Source organism: Serinus canaria, chromosome 1 (assembly GCF_022539315.1).
Source record: "Serinus canaria isolate serCan28SL12 chromosome 1, serCan2020, whole genome shotgun sequence".
Lineage (NCBI taxonomy): Eukaryota > Metazoa > Chordata > Aves > Passeriformes > Fringillidae > Serinus > Serinus canaria.
Window position 1 is genome coordinate 37,239,834 of NC_066313.1, and position 18,946 is coordinate 37,258,779.

The window sequence follows — 18,946 nt, forward strand, 5'->3', positions numbered from 1 at the left end:
CTCCTCTTCACTTAGAGGTGGTCTCCACAGATCCCCACTTGGTTCCAACAAAGAAAGGGACATATGAGGTGCCAGTCAGAGGACTAGTTTGTATTTTGCTGTGAAAGCAGAGGAGTAGAAAAGAATCCCATTATTAAACTGAGTGCCTATCTATGACATATCTAACATTTATTTTAAATTTTATCTTAAAAGCAGTAACATTTTTGGCCACCAGCACTCTCCTCAGGAAAGCCAAACAATTGGGAATGTGCTGTTAATTTCCAGCCTGAGTTTACTTATGGCCAATATCAAAAGTGGTTACTAGGTGCACTGGTTGGAAAACTTGTCAGAAGAAAAACAGAGGTGGATATGTTAAAGCTATATGGCTTTTGGATGAACATTCTCTAGATCTGCATAAATAATTTGGCTATGGACACGTAGGTCCTACTTTGCAGCTTTAAAAATATCAGGCTTTAATAGACAGATGAATGTTTGTACCTCCAAAAATCCAATTTCCTTAGTATGTTCAGATGGTGACTCCAGCACTCCAGATAGCATTTCTGGAAGATTAAAAGCCTGAGGCCCTGGAGTTTGGCCCACCAAGAAGTGCTTCTGAAAAGGATGGGTGGCCTTGATAGAATTTCAAATCCGAAACAAGATTTTTGACATCACAGCTGTACTTGGCCCATGAAATAGCTTTCATGGTTACCAAGGAAGCCTGTAATTTGTGGACCAAGAGTTATTTACTTCTCTTAAAATAAACTCAGCAGTGCAAGCCCTACACGAAGAAGAGAAGATGCCAAAATCAAGGACTGTGGCACGCTTGGGTCTCCTGCATAGACCCACAGGATAGTGCTGCTGCTTTCTCACTGTGTTCGGCAGCCCACATGGCTGTGAGATATTTCTCAATGCTGTTCCAGCTCCCAAGAGCTGGGTGCTGAAGAGGAAGGAGGGCTGAAAAGGGACAGTCAGTGGGCTGGAAACACAGGATGAGAGCTTCAGGATTCACAGTAATGACAGGGCTGAGAGGAAGACAGCAAAAGAGGACTTTGCACGCTCCTTGTGCCATGAGGCTGTCATGGCACAACAGGCCAAAACAGAAGAGTACCTTTGGCTTTTTTTTAGGAAGCCCTTGCCAAAGATATAAAAAGCCAGTTTGTATGCCTTTGCTAGGAATATGTTAGTGAAACAAGTGAGCTGGTCATGCAAACAACTTGTTCAACAGAAAGCAAACCAAGTGTCAAAAGCCAGGCAGAGTTCAACAGCTAAGCCTGGAAATGAGACACCCAGATTGTTCTGGATTTGCTCTGGTTCAGCTGATGCAGCAGATAAACAGTTAATGCCATTAGTGAACAAATGGCAGCAATCAAAAACCAACAGGAAAAGGCCACCACTTGCCATAATGTGAACGAAACTATTGCGCCGAACGCCCTCCCCGCTGGGAGGTGGCAACACTAGATAAAAGCAAACGGAAAAAGAAGTATTTTGGAAAAAACCTCTCCCTGCCTCAAATAAATTTCTTTCTGCTGGAAATTTTTGAAGTCCAGTTATTACTGTTAGGCTAGGTTTGTTCACAGGAAAAACAGAGAATGATGGAGCTGAAGAAAGTCTCAATTCTCAGCCTGTGAAATACTCAAAAGACCCACTTTAGTGTTCATGGATCCCATGCATAATGAGGCTCATGTAGTCTGTTGTAGGGAGAAAACAGTGAAGAGAGACAGGTAGCAAGCTTAGCATGCTGCAGAAGGGGTTAAAAGTGGTCAGTTCATCACTCTCCTGTGTGGTGCCTTGGAAGTTTTCACAACACCAGATGTGTGAAAAAAAAAGAAGAAAGCAAGCCCAGTGAGCACCAGTAGACATCCTGGTGCCCTGGAAGCAGTTAAATTAACACCCAGCAGGGACAAATTTGCAGCTTTGGGAACAAGCTTAAAGTTAGTCTGTTTTCATTCCTGGAGTGAATTTGCAAGTGTATGACAGTGAAGTACAGCCTGGGAAGGAGCAGGCGGCTTTGGATTAAGGATGGATAGCCAGAATTTGCTCCCACCCTCCCTCCTCCCACTCTGTTTTGCACTTAGGCTGTGAAGCTCTCAATACTTCTGCTAATCCCTCTGTCTTCCCATGTCTTTTACCAGTTCCAGTAGGAAAGAAAAAAGTAATTCTTTTTTTTTCCCCCCATTCTAGCTGAAACCAGACAAGACTGGAGTCACCCCAACAAAACCTGCTTTAGCTGGGATTGCAGTTAACAGTCCTTCGGAGAAATCTAGTTCTGCAATGGATAAAGTTGGATGCTTTTCTAACTAGAACCAAAGCACTAAATCCTTTAGTAATTCATCACTCAGTTGGAGCCGGGCTGTGGCCCGGCTTGCAACCACTGCAAATTATAGAAAAGACTGGAAAAAGAAAAGTCTGTGAGAGTACATCTAAACCATCTTCACAGAATTACAGAAAGCCCTCACAGTCCCTCTCCCTCATGCAAGTTACATAACAAATTGGATCCATAAAAATACCATCTTTCCTCATTTTCACACCTTGGTTATTGCAAATATTTTGGCATCAGTCAATCACAGGGAACTTTTCAACCAAGGTGGATTACACAGTTTCTTATGAAGGCCTGAGAAGGCCAATCTCCCTCATTCCTCCTCGTGTATATCTTTGGCAAGGTAGGAAGAAACTTCAAACCCTGAAACAGCCTTCTCAGAAAGGTGGTTGATGGCCCAAGCCTGTCAGTGTTTAAGAGGTATTTAAACCTTATAAAAATGTTGGTCTGCCCTGATTTGGTGAGGCAATTGGACTCCATGATCATTGTAGCTCCCTTCCAACTGAACTGTTCTATATATTGTATTCTGTTCTGTTCTGTAAGTTAGTTATGCAATGGCTACACTAGCAGCTGTAGATGGTGGAGGAGCTGTAGGGTCCCCTGAAGGAAGAAAACCAGAGAAAGCGTTGTATTAGTTGCTTCCCAGTGGGACAAATACGCTGCTTATTCTGTCTCCCTGACTGACAGGATGAACAGCATGGCCTGAAATGTGTAGTGTGCCCTTTTAGCTGGCAATTTGAAAGGCTCAGGGCTGCATTTCCTGCCCTGTTCTGAAGACTTCCTGCAGATGCTTTGGGAACTACAGGACACGAAGTCCTTATGCTCCTTCACTTATTCCTGGCATAGGATACAGAAACAGTTTTAAGTGTTACCAATCTTCCACTTCCCCATTGCAAAGTCTGTAGGTTCCTGTCCCCTGTGTATCTGTAGCTCCTATTCTGCTCCATTTTCTCCCACACTATTTTCCTTGGATGTCCTGCCTTCCTCTACCTGCACCCAGACTCACTCTCAGCTTTCTCCTCCCAAGCTCCCAATCCTTCTCACTCATTCCCTCTCACCCAAGCCCAATTTGCACTCTGTATTACTGCCTTCCAGGCTTCTTCCTACCCTCAGACCCTCACTCTTTCTGTGCTTCACTCCTTTACCACCTGCTCTTACAGCTTTGTCCATCCCATCCAATTGCCCTACTCCAGGTCCAGTCCCATCTGGCTCTTTCTTGCCCTTGCACTAAACTTTCTGCTCCCTGACTCTCTCTGTCCTGTCCTTCCACACCCAGTCTCCTTCTTGCAGCCAGCTGTTCACCTTCCACTCCTTCTCCAGACACCCCCTTAGGTGAGGTTCCCCACCACCAGCCACCTGAGGTGAGTTTAGCAGCTCGCTGTTGCTGGCAGAAGCAATCCCATCTCTGCTTCTGGTCTCCAGCTGGGTGCTCCTGCCTCTTCCCTTTTTCAGGTGTTGGCTTTGCCTGACCCCACAAGCTGAAGGAAACCTACATAGAGAGAAAAAGGATAGCTCTCTGCTGGCCTTGTAAGAGCTCGTACAAGTGCCAGAGCTGGTGCCAGAGGAAGAAGTAGACACAAGGTTAGGGTGGGGAAGGACTTCTTGCCTTTTCTGAAGCGTCTAGTCTTTAGATTAGCTCTTCCATCCTGTGTAACCTCACATAAGAGAGTCCAAAGCCTCTGTCCTCCCCTTCTGTTGACACATTGCTACATAACTCAGTGTGAGAACGCAAGTTTCAGTCTGCACACGTCCATCAGGCAGAGCAGCAGAGCTGGGCTCACGGGTGCTGAGAGTCTTCTGCAGAGAGGTGATTCCCCACCATGTGCCTTTCTTGGGTACTCTGAGAGCGCCTTCCTCACTGGTTACATAGGAGGCTAGGGGGCTCACATGAAATACAGATATCTGGTATATATGGATTTATCCCTCCTTTTACTCAATTCCTGTGCTTTCTACTGATTCACTGGGTCTGGTTCAACTCCAGAATCTGTCAGAGGATTTTTCTGCAATGGTAAGCGTATCAAACAACTCCAGTGGATTGATTGTAATGGCTTTGAATGACATCTTCCTTCTCTATTTCTTTCCCCAAATACACAAGAATATATAAAATATACAGTAAGATTTCCTTCATCTCAAGGTTTGGCTGGCTTGCTTATTTAGCTTATAAATTCTTCAGGGCAAAACCTGTCTCTTACACTGTGTGTGTACATTACCAGAAACAGGCATGCAGCAAATGAAGCAGGCAGATGGTTCTGGAATAGTTCTGTTGGAGCATCTGGCTGATTTTCTGGAACAGCATCACATTCAAATGGTAAACTCACCCGTGAAAACTCGCATTAAAGGAACATTACTAGGTCTGTTGCTGTCTTAACAACAGTCATCTGTGGCCTGGGGCAGGTCTCCACTATTAAAACACCAGCAGTAAAAGTGGCTGAATGGAGGAATAAATATTTGCCATTAAATTATTCCTTCATTTTGAACCCCTAGAGAGATAAATTACTGGGACTAAGCACTCTTGAGCACTTCGGGGAATTAAAATAATAAGAAGACTCTAGGGAGAACTGGGGCTTGTTAATTTTTTTTTGTTCCTTGACTTCTTGAGGTATTCATAAATTGCCTGCAAACAAGTAAAAACTTACAGGAAAGGGTTTTTCACCATGCCAGCTCCAAATGGTTGTGGAATTATATTGTTTTTCCAGGCTGCCTTTCCAAAATCCCTGCAGGAAGTTGACTCAGGGCTTGACTCTGGCCTCAGATGCACGCATAGCAATAGCAGGAATCCTCACTTCAACCAGGTAAGAAGCCCTGGTGGACACCATAACTTTATGGAAAAGTTCACAGATCAAGGTAGGCTAACTACCTCCCTAGCAGAGAATCAGACCTGAAGAATCCTTGGCCCCTTTCCTTCTGGTTAACATGCCATCTTCACAGTTCCTTATCTCAGACTTGTCCTGTTACACTTCCTTTCCAGTTAACCTAATAAGCACAAGCTCATGTCCTGTTTTTGCTGATGACTCCTCACTTTACGCTACCACCCCAGGCCGGTAAACTGTAATCTCAGCCACCAGCACTGTGGATCTTGTAGTTGCCATTTGTTCCTTGCAGCCAACCTCATCTTCTATGTACACACTTCAGGACCTTGGCTGTGCCTCTGCTTTCCTTCCCTAGCCCATGCCTTCCAGGTTGTGGTGGAGTATAATCAGAGGGCTGAAGCAGCTAACAATTTTACTGTACCCTCTGCTTCCAACAACAGGTTTTTCCCCCCCACATCCAAGACAACTGACTGAGTTATGAAGGGTCTCTTGGATCACTGCAGTTCTCAAACCAACATCTTGAGACCCGCAGGTAGGGAAAAGTTCACACCTATCAAGTTCTTTCCATAATACCCATCTTATCTTTGAATCTTACAGAAGTCAGATCAATGTTATCCCTTTGAAACAGATGACATTTTTAATCTGAGTTTATACAGTTCTTCATGGAATTACATTTTGCCCTCTCAGTGGACCTCCCAGGCACTTTCACAATGTTAATAGATAATGAATGAGACTTCAAGTGTGCTGACATTAGCAAAGAACTCACCCAGGGAAGTTCAATGATGTTTTTCATTGGTACCTTCATGGAAGTACCTTGAAAAAGCAGTTCAAAAGAGATGTCAGGAACTGTCTCATCTACCTCCCAAATTCCCCGAGAAGTCTTTGACCATGGATAATAACCTACTATTCTTCCAGTGTAAGTGCTTTATGCAAAGAGTTCAAGAAATCTTATGGAACTTGGGGTGTCTCTGAGACTTTGAATTACAATATCCTCAGGGACTGACTGTCCACAATGGGACTGTGTATGTATTTTGTTCAGCAAACGGAGCATGAATGATATAAGGCACTACCAAGAAAACTGTCCATAATGACAATACAGGAACTGACAACATTTTCTCTCTGGTTTCATACTCATAAATCAGCTATGACTCTGCAATTGGTGGTGGTTATTGGGACATACTCAAGTTTTTATCCAGAATATTTAATTCAGAAGTCCTTGTACAAGGGAATGTGACCAAAATGGAGCTATCAAGAAGAGCTGTCATCCAAATATTATTTTTATAGAGAGCTTTGAGAGAAAGGTCACATTGTTATTTTCTAACACTATGGAACAGTTTCTATTATTACAGATTCCAAAAGCCTGGAATCGTTGTCATTTATGATCTAAGTAAAATTCAAGTCCTGGTTTGTACCCATTACCAAAAGCTACTCTAGGTTTTCTCTCTTCATTCCACAAAAATTTGTAAAATACTTCCTTCACACTTGAAAAGAGAGAGATTGCCTCACCAAAGTATGTTCTTCTTTTCTTCCATAGTGGTAAACACAGAGGTTTAGGAAAATACTCTTTTAATAAAGAAGACACATTTTCTTTGAGAAATTTCAGGGGCTAAATTAGAAATGTAAGTTACTACTCAGCAATGAATGGTAAGAGTTTTTTAATAACTAATGTCAAAAAAGACATTAGTTCTTTTGGTCCTGGTGCTTCTTCCTCACATAGCACCCTAGCTATATGAAAGTTTAACACATACTTTTTATTCAGTCCACATGGTACCCATGCTTTAAAAAAACCAAAAACAAAAACTAGAAGGTCATATCCTGATTCTAACTATCCTGCTGTGAGTTCAGTTACACTCTCCTGAAAATAAATGAAATTTCCCTGGGCTTACACTGGAGAAAATGAGAGGAGAATCTGTTTCAGGATCTCTGCAGAACTGCCAGGTTAGTTGAAATACCACCTCTGTTCCTTGGAGATATTTCAGATGTTGAATGCATATTAAGCTCTGGGCATTGGAAGGGCTGGTGTATTTGAATTGTTTGCTAGGAGGGGGGATCACATCAGCACCTGGAGCTCCTCTGTGGTGGCACATCCCTTGGTGCAGTGCTGATCAGTAATCCTACAGGGAAAACATGCTAGGAGCTGCTACTAGAGAAGGGACTGCTCAGTATTCAGTAGGAAGGAAGACTGGTTGGACATAAAAGGAGCCTGTTAAGTTCCAGCAAAGAAAATGATCTAACGTGTGCTCCAATTAGGACAAGTAAGGGCAAATACCACCACCACCCCTTAAACTGTGACTAATCACAATTCTTGGGTTATTGAAAAAGAGTGTAGAGGCATGAAAAAGGAGAAGGTGATCCCATCCTCAAAGCAATTCTTAAAGAACAAGGACTAACAAGGCCCTGAGTTTTCCACAAGCAGTGTTGTGGGTTGTATCTACACTGATGTATCCAGAGCCTTAAAAATACGGACTACTGGTTGTTCATGTAAAGTGGAGGGTGAAGCTCTCACGATCCCTTGTGTTATCCTTGCCTTCAAGGCCAAGACTAAATAGGACACATGCCCACATGTAGCAGATGAAGTGGCCTTGCTCTCTTAGGGTTCCTGTTCTCATGAGCTCAGCCTTCTATTCTCCCTTCCCTTGAGCAAATGAAGTTGAATAAAAACAATTGGAGAAAAATTCAACTTGAAATCCTTGAGTTTAATTTGGCTTTAGGTCAAAACCAGAAGGGGATGAATAATATTTTATTTAGTAGATACAAGCATTTGTTGTTGTTGTTGTTGTTGTTGTGGGGGGGGTTTTTGTTCGGTTTTTTTGTTTTGTTTTTATTTTTTTTACTTCTTCACAGAAAAGTAATAGATCGTATTCAACAAATAAAATGGCTGATCAAAAACTTTGAAAATGTGTGAGGAATTTCTTGGACTAGTTAAAAACATCAAGCCTTCAGTTCAAAAATCTTAAGTCTTATTTCAGAAGCATCTCTCACTGACTGGACTACATTCCTTCAAAAGGGTAAAGTTAGACTTTTACACAGGCCCAGTTACAGATTTTCAGCTGAGGTTCTGTAGAAGTATCACACACCTGATTAAACCTGTATAGAATTTGGAGCTTCCAAGTACTTCCTAAACAAAGAGAGTGTTGAATTTCCATGAGTTTTTTCATGACTATGTGTATGTTGCATTCAGATAGACAAGAGAAAGGAATCTTTCCCAGAACAACGGAGAATAAAAGAGAGAGGCAAACAAACCCTTCATTCAGATCAACCTTCCAGGAAACCAAGATGATTTCCATCATTTTTATGACTTTTCCCTAGAGGCAAAAGACATCTAATTAGCAAATCCCTCTGTAAGTTTGTTTCAATTGACAAAAAGGGAATGTGACAAGCAGAGAAATTATAAGCCTAACATTTCCAGTTAACCAGTTTGGACTGATAAAACCAAGCTCAGATGGGTTTTGGGGATCTTAAAGCTTGGGGAGGAAAAAAATCCAAAGGGTGAGCTAGTTCTGCTAAAGATGTGAAATTCCAGTGTTCTAGTCAGTGATTTCTGATGGCAGTGTCACAGCAATCCTTTGTGAATGTGCCCTCACATTACCAGCTACTAAGCACTGCCGTGAGTTGTGACATGGTCCTGTAATGATCTGAGGAGGAGCTGAATGATACCAAGCAGAATCAAATCTTGATTCCTCAAGCAGAAATAGAGCATGAGTAAAATAAATATTAATCATGAATTTAATTAGTAAATGCTGGTAATTAATCATGCATTACTTTTAATGATGTGAAGAAATACTCAGAGGTGGGAGATGATCCTTCAGGAAAGCAGGCTGTGCAGCCTAAATGAGGTAATGTCCCCATTGCTAAAATCAGCAGCAGTCGACCCACAAGGTCGCTTTGACCTTTGTTGTCTTTACTGGAAGATAATACTAGCAGTGTCTCCTCCCTCTTGATTTAATATCTAGATTTATGTGGCAAGCAGGCCCTGTCCAAGGGGTTGGTGGGCTCTTGCAGCAGTGCAGGCAGGTCCTGAAGGGTCCACAGGACTCATAAATACTGCCAGGTAAACGGTTACATTCAAACCTTTTAAAAACCCTGTAATTCATGGATCAATTATATTTCTAAGTATTGTTCCAGCAACTACAAAATACTCTAATTGAGAGAGACATCATTGATATTCTGAACTTCATCAGCACTTTGGAACAACTGCTAGGGATCTCTAAAAAAAGCCAGTTATCTCTCTAGAGCAGAGGAAAAACAGCATCCTTACTGCAAAAGCCCTGTAATCCGTGTCTAAAAAACTTCCAAGCTTCTCAACTGTGCTGTGGGTCAGGTAGCCACATCTTGCAGAAAACAGCTGAGGGAAGTGGTCAGGTGACTCGAAACACTGGAAAATTAGTTGGCAGAAAGAAATCTGTGGTGATGGGCAAAACCCCTCCTTGGTGTAATATCTAAAGTTACAATATCACTTTGGAGAAGTTTCCTAAACCAAAGACCTTGTGGCCACACAGGTGAGCAATCCCGCTATGCTCACGGTAAATCTTGCACGTACTACTAGGGCCAAGGTGCCCAGTTCCCTTCTTGTTGGCTGGACTCCATAAGCAGCAGCCCAAGTAGTTAACATTACTTCAAGCAGAGTTGCTCTCATGTTTTTATGCCTCTCCAGAATGTGACCTTGCAAATGTTTTCAGAAAAACAGACTTCTGTTTGCAGAAGTCTTGCCTGTCTCCCCTGTGATGACAGATTGCTGGAAGGTTCACGATGGCTGAATGAAGGAACTGTTAAAATTCTTCTGTCTGCCAGTCTTTTAAGAGAATGGGGAAATGCACCTAAGAAGAGAGCACGCAGTGGCTCAAGAAGAACAACGGCTTGCAGACACCTCCCATAAAACAGCAAAACTGTGCTTGCATCCTGCAAACACTCATTCTACAGCATCTTTCCACAAAGCAATTTCTCACACCTCTCCTTAGGTTTCACCTGGTACCTCTTGCTAAGGGAGTTGTTGGAGTAAGTCATGGTTAGTTGCACAGGAAATTTAAAAGAATTAAAAGGAGAAAGGTGTGCAGGCATACAACTGTATTTACTCTTATTAGAGCATCAGCTTGTTCATACAGTTTGGTGAAGAAACTCCAGCTTGGAAGGACTCGTTCACAGTGCTACTTTCTGGGAGTCCATGGAAAACTCAGGCTTTCATTTTTAAGCAGCTTCTTATAGCTTTTTTCACATCTACAAATGATCTCCGCACCTATACTGCAATTCCATATCTTCAAATATGCCGAGATGAAATCCCACCTAAGCTACTCAGAGTTGCCTAAACATTCCAAGGTCAAATACGTTTTACTTGTTTTGCACCTGGTTTCCAGACTCTGGGGTACAGCAAGTTTGCACATTCTCACTTTGATTGGCAGGTCTGAAACTTGGGATCTGAGACCTGGGTGCACAGGGACTTGGCATAGCACAACTAAGCTAAAACAGCAGATCTTGTCAGGGTACTGTCTTATGATAACACAGTGGGAGCTGGCTACATGGAATATAATTGTAGACATATCTGTGGCAACCTTCTCCTTCATCTCTCAGCATGTATTTTATCCACAGAATATTCCCAGAAGTGTGATGGGTGTTTAGAAAGCTCACAGATAAATCTTAGTTTTTCTTTGCCAAAACGATAGCAAATGTGCAAACAGTGTTTTTTGTCATATCAGTCAAAAGATATCTAAAAACAGAATTTCCTAACCCTGCCTCCCTGAGAAAAATGATGGCATAAAAATGAACATTGTAAAACACATTATCTATGATAACATAGGAATTCATTAAAATTTTGACTTTCAAAAGAGCCTAAATTTTTGTAAGCTAGAAAACTTAGATGGGAGTCCAAAATACACTTGCATCTGCCCTGCTAACTCACCTTTCTGACAAGTAGCTACATAATATATAGCAGTGACATATTCATTCCATTGCATGAAGAGAAAAGCATTATCAGCATGTCCTTCTTGAAATTGTTCTAAATGTGCATCCATGATACACCTGAAAAGGTTCTAAACGTGCCATCACCAGCTCTGCAGAAGTGCATGTTGAGAGGGTCATTAAGTGCCACTAGGACACATTGCCTGCAGGAATGAGGCCAGGCTGGAAAAGCCTTTTTATTACTGGGACCAGAACGATTCTGTAACAAAGAAGGAGGAATTGGTCTTACCTGTCTGTGCTGCTGAGAGACTGGATACTGCAAACCTGAGATTTGCTGGCTTTGCTGCATTTTCTGAAGCATCATTTTTTGCTGCATTGCTAGGGTTACGTTAGGTGGCCTCTGGAGAGACTGGTTTGGGAGAGGCTGAGCAGTTTGTGGCTGCGGCTGTTGTTGCTGCTGTTGCTGTGGCTGCTGCACGGGAGCTGAACCCTGTGCCTGCTGGGTGTAGTGCAGAAGGGCAGGCTTGTTTTGGGAACCCAAAACCGAAGGCATCTGCTGGTTTGTTTGCTCTGAGTTAAAGTGAAACAAAGGCTTTGTGTTGCCATGATGCTGCTCTAGAGGTGGCTGAGCGCTGTTGATAAAGTTTCTGTTGAGGTCCTGAGGCTTCTGTTGCATGATTATGTCCATGGGATTGCTCTGGGGAGTGGTTGGTTTATAAACATAGTTGTTCATCCCTTTTGTCTGGTTTCCATTCACTGGCACCCCAAGCATTGCTGAGCTTTGTGGGCTGAACTGCTGCTGGCGAAAAGAGGGACTGGGGATTTTCTCTTGCACAAAGGGTCCAGGGGAAGGTCCTGATGGAGAGAGAGTAGACCAGTTGGCTGACTGGTTCTGCTGCTGCTGTTGCTGCTGAATCAAGGCATGCTGCTGCCGATTGGCTGCAATCTGTTTGAGCTGCTGTGCATGAGACACCTCCTGCCAGTTAGGCAACGGCCGAGTGGACGCAGAAGAAACCTGCGACACCTGTGTTTGAGGCACCGAGGGGATGGGTGAAGAGGCAGACATGGCAGTGGAAGCCATAGTGAAGGCTGGACCTGTAGAAGAAGGCCTCATCTGTGGGGAGCCCACAGGAGCCTGATTCATGCCTGCTGCATACTCACTTTTTATCACCATCTTATCCATCTGCAGAGATCTCACAGGGCCCCTCTGGCTCTGCTGCCCAAGGTCAATGTTGAATGGCTCATCTTGTTTTATCGTGGCATTTATCATATTCTCTAGCTCAACATCACTCATTGGTGGCACCGATATGTTAGTCAGTTCATTAAACAGTTCCTGAAGCTCAAGATCCATCATTTGATCCCAGGAGTCTTCCCCATATCTGTTAGGGAACATGTTCTCGTGGGATGTCTGGCCATCTAAGTGTTTGCTGCAGGACATTGTTTCTCCTGGTTCTTTCTTTACCTCTTTCAAAGTCATATTAAACATGTCATTCCCACTAGCATGGGTATTGTTTGCTAGGCTGCTGGCCTTTCTTTGTGATCCTTGCCCCACAGTCATAGTTCCTGACATTGACTGGCTTTGGCAATTGTTAACATGTTGTCCACCTTGTCCCACTGGGATATTGTCACCCACTCTTATCCTCTTAATGTCAAGGAAAGAGCTCTCTGAAACACCATTGGGCCTTTTGTTGACAGGTGACAGATTTACCACCAACTTTCTCTTCAAGGAGCCTTGAAGCTGAAAGAAGCAGAGACCAAAAAAATATCATTAGATGAATACCAAAGAAATCATTTAATTGCTTGAAAGGCAACAGGCAGGTAAGCATTGCTTAGTTCAGAAAGCTCCTCTGGGCTTTTTTTTGTCAATGAAGCTGTGCAGAACTGTAGGCAAATAGGCTTTAAGTGGTGAATCTCCCTGCCACCACCACCCTTGCCATCAGCATTTTTTGAGCACTGCTGCCTCCTGTTCATCACAGACCCCCTTCCCCACACAGGTATGATGAGGGATGGAGGTAGCCAGAGCTGTAGTTGGTAAAGCCCCTTTGCTCCAGACCTACTCCAATCTAGCTGAGCCAGACAGATCTAAAGTATTTTACACAGCAGAGACAAATGCAGTTATGAAATCTGCCCTTGTGCCTACCAGTGGTGCAGGTTTTAATTTTCTCAATTTTGGTATTTAATCCAAAAAAACATTTTTGACAGCTGTAGAGTCCAAAAGTCCTTGAACACATTATAATGGCACACACAAGAGGCATCCTTAGCTCATGTAGGTTTATACTGGCCAGAGATGTGTATAATTAAAAATGTTAGATATTGTTGAAAACTGAGAATTAGTTCACTGGAGCCATGTCAGGTTATGTCAGCCAAGGGTCTGGCCCATGATGTACTTCCTGCCAGATTATTTCCCAAAGATGTACATTAAATTCTTGTTGTTTATGTCCTGAAATATCTCTTATAAAACATACAGTCCACCCAACTGCTCTGAGAGTTGTAACTCTATTTTCTTTTCCTTGAATATTTACAGTGATACTTCCATTTGCTTGCCAGCCCTGTGGGCCTACTGAAAGGAAAGAGGTTCATGGCTCTGTCTGCCCAATCTACTGATCTGCTGTGGCTGTACACACAAATTCCCACCCTGTGCACAGAAAACAGAGATGTCAGTCCCATGAGCTGAAAAGCCTGGGCTTGGTACATATACCCTCAAGTAAGATGCAGATGCCCTCAAGAAGAGTTGCTTTGAACACAGTTCATAAAAGAACAGATCACTTTGAAACAAGGGCAGCTGTCCTATATTTAGCCCTGTACATTTGATCTTAGAGGTCTTTTCCAACCTTAATGATTCTATGATTCCATGAGCAAAGGGGCACACAACGAGGAGTGTGCACATGCAGCCTTTGCAGAGCCAGCACACATTGTCCCTGTTTCAGCCACGAGCAATGCCAGGAAAATAAGCAGTGAAACAGAGCTCATCTTCTGCCTTTCTGCACTTGGGCAGAGGTGCAATGGCCCTGGAGGAATCAAGACAATGCCATCTGAGAAACACCTGTGTGCGCCAGTGAGAAAATAATAAATAATGCCTGTACACACTGTGATATCTTGGGAGGCTGTGAAGGGCAGAGAGAACCGAGAGCTCTAATTCTCCAGCTAAGTGAGGAAGGATGATTTATGAGATCTTCCACTCACATTATTTTAATCATGCTCTTTCATGTACAGAAGTCCATGGGCACGTAATACTCTATTGTGGCCTCTATGTCCCTCAGTTTCAGGCTTACCCATAGGTAAAAGCTCTTCCCAAATAACTCCAGATGTGAAAAATTTTATTCTGGTGTGAATATCAATTAATTGCTCAAAAAGAGTTTAACTGAGAAATACATATTTCCTCCAAATCCACATATTCTTCCATTGCATCATCAGGTCACTGATTTAGCCCTTAAAAATAAAGTTTGTAATTTCTCTCTCTGACACTGAAAACCCAATTTCATATTTCAAGTTAACTTTCCAGCATAGCTTTTAAATCTCAGATTCATGTTTTCATAAGGACAAACATGTTGGTGCCTACTTTATAAGTCTACAGACTGTGTGCATGCAAGAGTAATTAATTGTCGCTAGGTATCTCTCACTGGGGAGAAGTTTTGGTGGTCACTGCAAAGAGAACAGACTGTCTTGGATTAGCATGTTCCTTCTGACACATGAGTCACTGTACTTTCCTTTGGAACAAAAAAAAGGTAAGTTGCACTTCCTTTTACCATCAACTTTGCTGTCAGTGTGTTTATTAGAAACCATGCTTGTACACTCAAATTCATCTTCCTGGGAAATGGGGAAGTCCGCAGGTCATTAGAATACATGACTTGGCAGCACATTTTGCTTTCAGATGTGTTGCTGACAGAAAGGCTGAACGGAGTTCATCCCCTGCATATGTATATGTTTTATGTGGTTAATATGACTTTCTAAGTTAATTTGGGTTTGCCTGACATTTTGAAGCAGAGGGAGCTGTTTAAAAAACTCCGCATTTTCAGGGCACCTGCACCAAGCTTTCTGACACATGTAAAAATGCTGCTGTTACATTGTGCTGCGTGTAGTATCTGCTTTTCACCTGCCTTTGAAGTAGCTTCTAGCAGATCGCAGGGTGAGGTAGGTGAGCTGGGAAGTGGTTTGCCACACACAAGTCAGCAGCAGAGCCAGGCAGAGCCCCATGATCTCCAGACAGATCCCTTAACCAAGCACCCCCTCCCTTAGCATGGCCTGGAGGACTCGTGGTTTCATGACATCTGCCCACCAAAAAGGGGATTGTACATTTCTGAAGAATAACAAGTGGTAACTTATTACATGTCCCCAAAACCTTGCACACATAACCCTTGGAATGCTGACAACACCATCAGTCAATAGATGTCCACACCTTAAAGCAGAAATGAGAACAAGTGGGGCTGCAGAGGTGCAGGGAACTCAGGGATCTTCACTGAGGCTGCTAAAAAGGTCCTGATTTCACATCCCCTATGAGTTCAGGATATGGAGAGAGAGGGCATGGGAGTGGGCAGCCCACAGGGATGAAGCCCCCTCTACCTCCTTGCACTGAGCTGTTACCAATTATACGTCGGGGGGGCTTCAGGGCAGTGGTCTGTGTTTGTTCAGGAAGATGAGCAGCGTCCATCACAAGCCTCTCTGCATGCTGCCTTTGGCGGGGCACTGCTGCCCCAGCATTATGCCTCTTTTGTTTAGAAGGGAAAGGACCAGGGTTCCATCACTGAAATATTTGCATTTTTCTAGCAATCATGTTTTTTGATTACTGACTAAAAGTCAGTACTCAAGTCCTTTTTACCCAAGCAAAGCACAGACTCTTCAGAAGGAAAGAAAAATAAACATACCAACTTGCCAGATTTCAAGCTCCATCTCTTTCAATTTGCAAGCTAGGATTGATTTGGGTCAGTAAACATAACGCAAAAGTTCCTATAACATACACAGGAACATTCCTCAGATCAAAGAGGCTTGTGATTACACATCTCAAACTGCTTGAACTGTGTAATACTGAAAGGCCCTGTGATGGGAAACGAGTGACATGACAGTAAGTGGGAGAGGAGGAAGCCCTCCATGCCCAGCTCCATCCCACAGGTAGGTGGGCAGCACTGGATGAAGCATCACGGAGCACAGGCATTTCCTGGCAGTATGTGTTACTGTGAGATCTTTTGCTGAGCAGGCTCTGGTGAGTCAGTGTGAGGTCATGCACTTACAGCAAGGCAGTGCTGGATGATTGATCTTCTGAAGTTAGAACTGAGCCTCTGGAGATCATTTCTATGAGACTGCCCAGTGCTGTTCCTGGACAAAGTGCTTGGGAACAGCAGAGGGCAAACTCTAGAGAGGACTTGATCTAAACGACCCGATGTGATACCATGTCCTCTGCAGAGGGACATATATAATATTTATAAGTTTTATATTTAAAACTTATTCAGAGTCTTAAAGGAATTTAAGAGAGGCAGCTTTTTCCTCTAATGCTCTCTGACACCAGGCCAAATCAGCAGGAAATCCACTGAACTAATAATTAGGGCTCATCAAATCCTGGTACCAAATAAATTCTCCTTTTGCAAAAACAGAAAGGTTTTTGCTTCACCATTCTTTTGGTTGAATTGTTTTACTAAATATAAAACTAGAGGATTTTGCTGATTTTTTTTTTTTGGCTCATTTTATTTTTCCAGAAAATGGAAACAAAAAAAAAAAAAGTTTTGGTGCAAAAGCACAGCTTGTCAATGAGAAATTTTACAGATTGTTTTCTCCAAAATATCCATATTGAACAATATTTTTATCACATCATTGATACATTTCTGATATTACTCATGTGTATTCACCTTATATTTCTTTCCACAGGGTCTACCCGATATAGTCAAGAAAAGGATTGTCTGTGTCAGCAGGAAATAATAGTCTAACAGGTTTCTCTTTCAATAAAAATCTTATTTTTTGTGCATTTCATATAGCTTCAGCAGTTGGACTGCCTTTAGAAATTGCTCTTTATGTCATTTAACATTCTGTAGGAAGGAGCGCAGTGCTCAGCAGAGCTCTTAGACTAACCATCCAGCACCTTGAGTTTCACAGCTCTCAGGACAAGTAAAACACAAGCTGTCCCTCTGACTTGCCCAAGTAACTCCATAGTGCCTGCAGATCAAGCCTTTGTACAGAGATGTTAGTACTGTATCACACTGTCATTTTGAAATGTTTATAGCTGGACACTTAAAACTGGGCTAAAACACCAAAAATACCCCAAGGAAACTACAGAGTAAATACCACAGTTTGATAGTCTTAAGTCCCCACTAAGCCTTTTAGTGGAAGACATAAAAGGAAGCATCCTCCCACCTTTGTTCTCCCAACTCTCACAATTTTCTACAAAAGTTTGCAGTGTTCTTACATTGTGTGGAGGAACAACAGGGATGGAACTCCCAAGGTGCTACTGACTGAAACCCCACACTATGAAGCAGGCAGTGTGGCAGTGTCAGCAGTTCCTGTGGAACAACATCTCCGATGATAGAAAAAGCAGCTCTGGATTTTGGGCTTTTAATGCAAAAGCAGCAAACAAATCCACTTTAAAAGGTCCATTTTGGATTACCTAGACTTCTCACAATATATGTCAACTGCAATGGAAACAATGGCTACACTGTAAACAAAATACTCCATGTGGCTGGGGAAGCAAAAGGGCAAAGGATTTACAGGAAAAATATGAAAAATATTCAAACAATTAAAATTGGGCAAAAAATTCCTTTCAAAGGAGGAAAAGATGCTGAATGATAGTTATTTATCCTGTGAAAGCACCTTTGCATTACAGGGCTAGACCTAGCAAGCCACCCTTTAGCTTATAGCCTGATTCTGAATGACAGCAACTCTCAGTTTTAAAATAGTAGTTGGCAGTGTTTGCTGCCAGCACTATCACCTCCTGTGTTGTTCAGAGCTGTGCCAAGCTGGGGAGCACCTTTCCAGGCAGGGACCAGGGCACACCAGTGCAGAGCCTCCCTGTTGCAGGAATCTCTCAGCATGCAGGAGGACCAGACGCCTCTCTCCTTTTTTCTTACCCCTTCAGGCAGAAACCACAGAGGCACCCTGGGGCTGACATAGGGATGATGAGGGGCCATCTCTGAGATACCATCTCTGGGACCACCACAGCAACTAATGCCACAATCACACAGACACCCTCAAGGCCCATTTCTGACTACAGACTCAGTTTTGAGGGTTCCCATCACCACTATTTCTACACATCTGAAATCTGTTGGCTCTGATTGTTCCCCTTCCGTCCCACACCCAGGAGAATCAGGTTCACCCTGATGTCTCTCCTGAAAATCTCAGTAGTGTGATCCTCTTCTGAGGACCTCCTCCCAGCCCTTCTGCTCTTCACTTTCTCTGCACTGCTCAAGTACATTTATTTTTAATCTTTTGTCTTCAGCTGCAGCATCTACCTGACGTGGCTGAGGATGCAAGCATGAGAGTAGTCTTCAGAGAGATTTTAGCACTCTGATATGACAAAGTCCAATCTGCTGGATGATGCTGATCTGGTAAGCACTGTTAATTTTTCATGCAGGACTGAGTGACAGAATGGAGGCCTGGGCACTGCACACAGCCCTGAGAGCTGGTGTGTCCTCACAGCACCATGGCTAGGACAAGGTGGCTCCTCCATGGGTGCAAAGAGCTGTGCAGGGTAGCAGAAGATGTTTCTTGCTCCAGTCAGGTTGCAGGTGCTCAGCTCCAGGTGTCCTCTGCCACCTGCCCTGTGTTCATAAGAATGGGACCAGCTGTTCTCTCCTTGCCTGAGGAGGGGGAGGAGGCACAGGTGCCTTCAGCCCCACGCTGTTGGTGAGCACGGCAGCTTGAGACAGCACACCTGCATTCTGCCTCACTCCCCTCCTATTTAGGTAACCAGCTCCAGGGACCACGTGGATGACCAGGGTTTACTGCCATGAGAATTTTGCTCTACCCA

The 18,946-nt window shown here is 43.3% G+C and overlaps 1 protein-coding gene across 1 annotated transcript in view; it reads right to left on the bottom strand.

Moving 5' to 3' along the window:
* MAML2 (mastermind like transcriptional coactivator 2) overlaps window positions 1-18,946 on the bottom strand; it is a 211,167-nt gene that overhangs the window by 52,852 nt on the left and 139,369 nt on the right. The window contains exon 2 of the mRNA XM_050980279.1: window positions 11,288-12,736. Within this exon, the coding sequence (XP_050836236.1) occupies window positions 11,288-12,736 (1,449 nt within the window). The remainder of the gene's footprint in view (window positions 1-11,287; window positions 12,737-18,946) is intronic.